At 36.7% G+C, this 7,503-nt stretch overlaps 1 protein-coding gene across 11 annotated transcripts in view; it reads right to left on the bottom strand.

The window, feature by feature from the left end:
* The window catches only part of Terb1 (telomere repeat binding bouquet formation protein 1), a 55,622-nt gene continuing 48,119 nt past the window's right edge, over positions 1–7,503 (bottom strand). For 4 of the 11 annotated variants that reach the window (NM_001431308.1, NM_001431310.1, NM_001431307.1 and 1 more), the window contains 4 exon segments: positions 1–601; positions 1,190–1,312; positions 4,917–4,982; positions 5,725–5,874. In NM_001431308.1, coding sequence (NP_001418237.1) covers positions 399–601; positions 1,190–1,312; positions 4,917–4,982; positions 5,725–5,874 — 542 coding nt within the window. In that variant the 3' untranslated portion in view covers positions 1–398. 11 annotated transcript variants of the gene reach the window in all.

The raw sequence follows: 7,503 nt of genomic DNA, 5'->3' as shown, positions 1-7,503 counted from the left end.
TTTCAATTAACAAAACGTCAAACATTTATTTGTTGGGTGAAAGCCTTAACTGAACAGCTTGAGAAACTTGTTTCAGTTCTAAGTTGGACGTTGGCACTGGACAAAAATACAGTATTTGTGGCAATATCATGGTAAGGGATATTTTAAAGGCTGGTCTTTTTTTCTTCTGATCGATGTTCTTTGACCATAAGGAAAAGTAAAGGCACATTACATTTGGCTTTGCGGAGGAGTTCTAATTTTCACACTGAAAATGCACTTCCTTTATAAATTATCGTACCATTTTAAAGAGTTTATATCACAAACAACCATTTAACTTAAACTATTTCTGTTTCATCATTTCCTATCCCACAGAGTTAAGGAGAATTTTTAACATATTGTATCTTCTATGGAACTCTATTTTAAGAGTCCAAGGACTGAATCTCTCCACAGCTGGGACCTTTGATCAGCTTGTGGTATTTGTGAGCAAGGTCTATAGCCCTTCTTCCTTTCTGAAACGGGAAAGACCACAAAATCAAATTCCAATGATTTCCCATTTTTTTAACTCCATGGAAAAGATAATTTACTTCTTCCTTGGTAAAGTTTTTACGAATTCTTCTTTTTTCTGTAATGAATGAAGTATAGAATATATTAATACTTGAAATAAGAAATCTTAAGACTCAAATAAATGTATAACTTATGCTTGGGATATAAACTACAGAATGAGACAGTTTGATGCCAGGGACATTTTATCAAATAGAAATTTACTTCAGTTTAAAAGACTATTAAGTTAGGTGCTACTACTGTGACTGCTTTAGTATTATAACTCAGTCCACTGAAATAATATCCACACATATCAACAGAAAAGTAAGTTTATAAACACTAGATATTAATGCAGCATTGCTGTGAGGATGGTTAGTAAATGGTTTATTGATCTTACAGATACAGTCTTCTCAAAGGCTCCATAACTTCACAAAGAATACCAACATTTGTTGTTTTGAATACCAGTTTTCATTGTTTTTAAGAATAAGAGAATTTTGATGTTCACTTAAGAAAAACTCACACTTACTACCTGTAAGGTGCAGCTTATCAACGTGTAAAAACAAAACAGGTCACATGATGGTAAAAGAAATTTGTAGGTTTTCTTTTTTCTCTCTTTTTCTTTTTTTGAGACGGGCTTTTCCTATGTAGCTTGGGGTGGCCTCAAACTCACTATGTAGTCCATGCTGGCCTGGAACTGGGGATCTTCTTTCCTTAGCCTCTGGAATGCTGGTATTGAAGGCCTGTGCTTCCAAACCTGGAAGTTTTTTACTATTTTGTTTTTGATGAACAATTTCTATAATAGAAAGAATACACAATTGGTAAGCAGTTATTTCAATTATCTTCTGATGAGTAGGAAACAGTTTTATTATTACTGTCTACATGTAATATATATGGACACACTCGTGCCTTAGGCATGCATGTTGAGATTGAAACAACTTTGTAGAGTCAGTGTTTTCTTCAGTTTGACATGGGTTCTGAGGATCAAACACAGGAAGGATGGATGGATGTAGAAGGAAGTGTTGTATAAATTTCACCATTTTAAGACAACACTGCTGGCTGGCTGTCCATTCCAATAAGGTAAGTGGGAATGTTTAAAACACAAGAGAATGCCTTCCCAGTAGAAGCTGAGAAGTCAGTGTTATTATTTAGTAGTTCCTATTTAAAATGCAAACTCCACAAAGGGAGAGGCTTCTGAGTAGCTGAGTTACCACTGCATTCCCCAGGCTCAGAATAGTATCCAAAGATAGTAGGCAATCACCAATATTTATTAAGGGAGGTTATTGTTGATAAAACTGTCTCAAAACTTGTGTATGAAATTACTCCTTATTTTGGGGAATGCTGGAAAACTGTGGCAACCCAAGTTTCTTTGAAGCTTCACCTGATAAAGGACTTGATCGTTTTGTAATCAGAACTGGGTACGTTATAGCTTTTAGAATACTGAGGCCTTAACGTGTTATAAGGCCCCCATTTTCACTAAGGCTACCATCTCCCTGACTTACAAATTCTACAATAGAGGACTGGGTAGCTTTGAAAAAGACTGCACTTCAAGACTTCACTCACTCCATGGCTTTTTGAGTGTGGTTTTAAAACATATTATTATTATTATTATTATTATTATTATTATTATTATTATTATTATTTTATTATCATTATACTTTTAGAAAGTCTTACACTGTATAACTCATACTTGCCTCAAGCTTGTGAATCTTCTACCTTAGCTTTCCTAGTGCTGGGATTAGAGGCATGAGTCATGCCACCCAGCCTTAGTGCTATTCTTAGTCTATGTGTTGCAGAAGAAAATGAGCAACAAGGCTTGATCTAAAAGATATTAAGACTTAAATTCATATTTCTTCACAACACTCTTAAAAAATTCTAAAAAGCAGACCAAATTATCAACTGCTTATTTTTAGTTAACTAAGTCTAACCTATAAAAATTAGTATTTGGTATTTAAGCTGAATGCCATTTAATAGTATTTAGGATCATTCTATATAATTAGTGCATAACCATAATTATGCCCATTTTTCATGAGGCTCACTGATTATTTTCAACATAAATTAATTATAGACTAATTTTTAGTTGTTATTTATATATTTGCTTTGAAGACATGTTACTGGAAAAAACTATTATTCTGATGTCAGGCCCTTGACAAGAACAATTTTCTTTCTCTTTTGGTTTTTCAATACTAAGTTTCTCTGTGCAATAGCCCTGGCTGTCCTGAAACTCACTTTATTGGCCAGGCTGGCCTTGAACTCACAGAGATCTGCCTGCCTCTGCCTCCCGAGTGCTGAGGTATAAGGCATGCACCACCATGCCTAGCTAAGAACAAAATTTCTAAGTGCAACACATCTGTATGGGACAACATTTCCATTGTGTAATAGATACTACAGAAATACTTGGAAATGTTACTTGGAAAAACATGTGTTAAAACATAAATGCCATCAATAGTGCTCCATACCTGTTTTCCCAGAACTTGGGAGAGTGAGGTATGCAATATTTAAAAGAGTGGCATTGTACTTAATTTTAATTTACCTAATTTTTTGTTCATTTTATGTTTCTTTGGGAGACGGGATCTTGCTATGGACCCTGGCTAGCCTGGAACTTGCTCTGTAGACCATGCTGGTCCTGAACTTCAGCAATCATCATGCCTTTGCCTCCTTGGGGGCTGGGATAATGGGAACACACCACCACACCTGGTTCTACATGAAGACTGTCTTAAAAAGACTTATTGTATATTTATTTGTGCATGTGCATGTGTGAGCCTACATAAGCGTCTGTATCACATGAGTGCAGGTGCCTTCGGAGGCTGAGGACATCAAATGCCCCAGTCATGAGCTAGCTCACATGTGTGCTGGGAAACCTACATCCTGTTCAGGAGCAGTAAGCATTCTCATCTGCTGAGCTACTTCTCCAACTCCATGAAGAGCTTTTCATGTAGAAGACAACTCAAGATGTATAAAGTAAATTTTAGGTAGTTTTCAAGTTTGGAAGTGAAAATAACCAAATAAATGTTAAGTAAGATAAAAATGCTTGCTAGATATACCAAGTCTAAAAGTCTGTATTAAACAACAGAATACTTCCCTTAATATTACTAATCTCCAGGTGACAATAACAAGTAATAGATCCCATTGCCATATTCTTAATCTAAAGGTAGTAGCTGACTAGGACAAGAAGAACATAACAATGCTCTTGAAACCTCTTTGATAAATAGGAATGGTAAAAAGCCAGACAGTTAACCTTATGGTTAAATTAAGATTATATAACAATCAATCAATCAATCAGTATGCATGGAAACCAGAGGTCAATGTTGGGTTTCTTCCTATTGTCGCTTGTCACCTTGATTTTTTCAAAATGGTTCTCTTGCTGCATGGCCTACCAGATTTGGAGATGTGCCCGTCTCTGCCCTCCTAGCACTGGGATTACAGATGCCGGCATGTCCAGTTCATGTGGGTGCTGGAGTTCCAAAATCAGGTGCTCATGCATGCACAGCTTGTCATCAGCTGACTCATTCCCACTCCTTAAAATTCTATAAGCTACCAGGTTGTGATGGCATTCAGGAGGCAGAGGCAGGCAGCTCTCTATGAGTTTGAGGCCAGCCTGGTCTACAGAGTTAATTCCAGAATAGCTAAGGCTACACAGAGAGAAACCCTGTCTCAAACAATAAAAACAAAACAAACATTTCTAAAACTAACTTAAGATTTTACTTTTAAACAGGAAATTAAGATTTATTCCATTTGACTCTTTAATTTTTATCATTTAAAATACTATAGTTATATCAATAGAAAGAAGCCTTCTGTAAAGTCTCTCTGAAGTACTTGTACGTAGAATAAGTTGCTTGAAACTTGAACCACAGGATATAGCATTTCTATATGTCTTACATTTGAATCAAAGTTCTGTGATTTACCAGTTGATTAACATAATTAAGAGAAATAACAGCTATAAAACAACTTACATACAGCAGATATTTAATAAATGTCAGGGCTGGAAAGATAGCTCAGCTGTTAAAAGCATCAGAGGATTAGAGTTCAAACCCAGAACACACATGGCAGCTTATAACTGTCCAGAACTCCAATTCCAGGGGATCTAATGTCCTCTTTTGGCCTCCACAGGCATCGCATGCACAAGTAGCTCATATAGGAAGAAAGAAAGAAAAAGAAAGAAGCAAAAAAAGAAAAGAAAAGAAAAGAAAAGAAAAGAAAAGAAAAGATCAGTTTCCCAGAGCTCCTTCCTCAGGTGACTGGCAACAAGTAAACACTATGAAGGATGGATGAAGGTGTCTCTTTTCAGTAGGTATAATCTCATACAAGCCAAGGGATCATTTTAAGTCGTTAATTCAGCTGCTCTCTTCTTTTTAGGAATATGTAAAATTTGAGCTTATTTAAAAATTAAATATATTTACTTATTTCTTCAGAGGCAGTAGATTCTTTACTAAGTTGTCTTCTTCTACAGGGAGTCAGCAAAATTCCTGAAAAATACAGAAAACATTTAGTATACTTAAAATAGAAATTTAAGTAGTTACATATCAATTCTGTTAGTTGATACTTATTGCTGTCTTCTAGTAGGAATCCTTAGTGAACTATAAATAATTTTATTATATTCCTTACTGTATACGACTGTTTGGCCTGCTTATATACCACATTTGTGCCTGGTGACTGTAGAAGCCTGGAGAGAGCTTCCTTGAACAGTTGGCTTCCCTGAAACTGAAATTAGAGATGGTTGTGAGCCACCATGTAGGTGCTAGAACCGAACCTGAGCATCTGCAAGAGCAACGTGTGTGTTTAACTGCTGAGCCATCTCCCTAGCCCCATCTCTTTTTTGTTTGTTCGGGTTTTTGATATTTTTTTTTATTGTTGTTTTTTGTTTTGCAAGACAGGGCTTCTCAATGGAGCCCTGGCTGTCCAAGAGCTAGTTATGTAGACCAGGTTGGCTGGCTTGCCTGCCTTTGCCTCCCGAGTGTGGAGATAAAAGACATGTGCCACCATACCCGAAGGCTGAGGATATAGGTACCTGCTACCATGCTAAGTTTAGGAAGAAGTTTTAGGCGTATACTGAGCTAAATCTACTTTAGAACATCTTTTTTACTGGTTATTTAGAGATAGGGTTTTCCTTTCAACATTACTTTATACCCTAGTTAACAAACTTAGTATTTTAGATGACAGTTCCAAATGTATAGCCATAATTACAGTTCAAGTTGCTGAATGAATTACTTTTTGCACAGATAAATGCTTTCCTTAGTTCATTTTTATATTTGTCTTCAGCTTCCATAATGACTTTATGATGATCACATTGGTATGCACAAGAGTGCAAAAGCTTGCTAAAATTTCGGCTGTTGAGGAGTTTTCTTACTACTATGCAACCTAAAAGAAAACAAATTAAGTTGATATACAGATGTTATAAAAGTATATAACTGTGAAATCAGATAACTTCTATGATGATAAACTAAATTAGGAATTGATAGGTATTTCAAGAAACCTAACCCATCCCAAAGAGTAAAGAAAATAAATACAAAGAAGTAATGGGGCAGAGGTGTGAACAGTTATGGCCACACAGAAAAGAAGTATGCAATCCACTGTGGTGATACATGTACACAACCCTAAGTTCTTAGAAGGCCAGGGTAGATAGGAGGTTTGCAAGTTCAAGGCTAGCTTAGGCAATTTTGTGAAACTTATCTCAAAAATTAAAAAAATTAAAGGGCTACTCCAATCAGGGTACAGTGATCATCTAGCATGTGCAAAGGCCTGGGTTCAACTCTCAGTACTGGAAAAAAGAAAAGGAAAGAGCAAAATAAGGATTATCTCAGTTGGTAGAATATTTGTCTAACATGCATTAAAAAACCTGGATTAAATCCCTAGCACAGCATAAAATTGTGCACACATTGTCATCCCAGCATTTAGGAAGTAGAGGTAGGAAGATCAGTTCTTGCCTATCTATGCTTACACAGTGAACTGGAGGCCAGTCTGAACCATAGGAGACTCTGTCTCCAATAAATAGAAAAGAGAAGGAAACAAGAAGCATCTACACTGGTTTGGTTTTGAGCCATTAAGGGAAGGTACCTAAAAAAGGTGTGTGGTGTAACTGAAAGGTTTGAAGATTTGTCCCTAGCTGGTAGTGCTTTTTGAGAATGCTCAGAAGTGTGTCACTTGAAGTGGGCTTTGAGGATATAAAGACTGGTGCCATTCCCAATGCATTCTCTCTGCTTCCTTCCTGTGGTTTAAGATGTGAGATCTTAGCTCATGCTTTGGAACCTTCCTTCTGTAAGTTGCCTTAGTCATGGTATTTTATCACAGCAACAGAAAAGTGATACAAACATGGCCTTTATGCTCAATCAATTTTTCTGTTTGCTTTAAACATTACTGTGGGACATCTTAAACACCTAAGAGTAAAGGACAAAGCACAACAAACATATGCGTATACTTTACCCAGCTTCATAATTATTAAATCACGGAGAGTAAAATTTTATTGACGTCTAATATACCCATGAGGACAACAGATTTTGCATTAAAATATGTCACTATACATCTCTACCATAAGGACTCTGCTTTTTAAATATATAAAACTACCACCTAAGAAAGTAACACTATAATGTAAATACAGTACCTGTCTTGGTTAGGGTTTCTATTGCTATGAAGGGACACCATGACAACAGCAACTCTTGTAAAGGGAAACATTTAATTGGGGCTGGTTTATGGGTTCAAAAGTTTAGTCCATTATCATCATGGTGGGAAGCATGGAGGCAGATATGGTGCTGGAAGAGGAGGCAAGACTCTTACATTTGGAGCAGCAGGCAGCAGTGTGGTAGTTTGAATAGAAATAGTACCCAGACTCGTGCGTTTGAATGCTCGGTCCATAGGGAGGGACATTATTAGGAGGTGTGGCTTTGTTGGAGTAGGTATAGCCTTGTTGTAGGAAGTGTGTCAGTATGGCGGCGGGCTTTGAGGTTTCCTATGACTAAGTGTGACACACAATCTTCATCTGCTGACTGACTG

The sequence above is a fragment of the Rattus norvegicus genome, chromosome 19 (genome assembly GCF_021556685.1).
Source record: "Rattus norvegicus strain SHRSP/BbbUtx chromosome 19, alternate assembly SHRSP_T2T, whole genome shotgun sequence".
NCBI classification, from domain to species: domain Eukaryota; kingdom Metazoa; phylum Chordata; class Mammalia; order Rodentia; family Muridae; genus Rattus; species Rattus norvegicus.
This window is presented reverse-complemented; position numbering and strand designations above follow the sequence as displayed.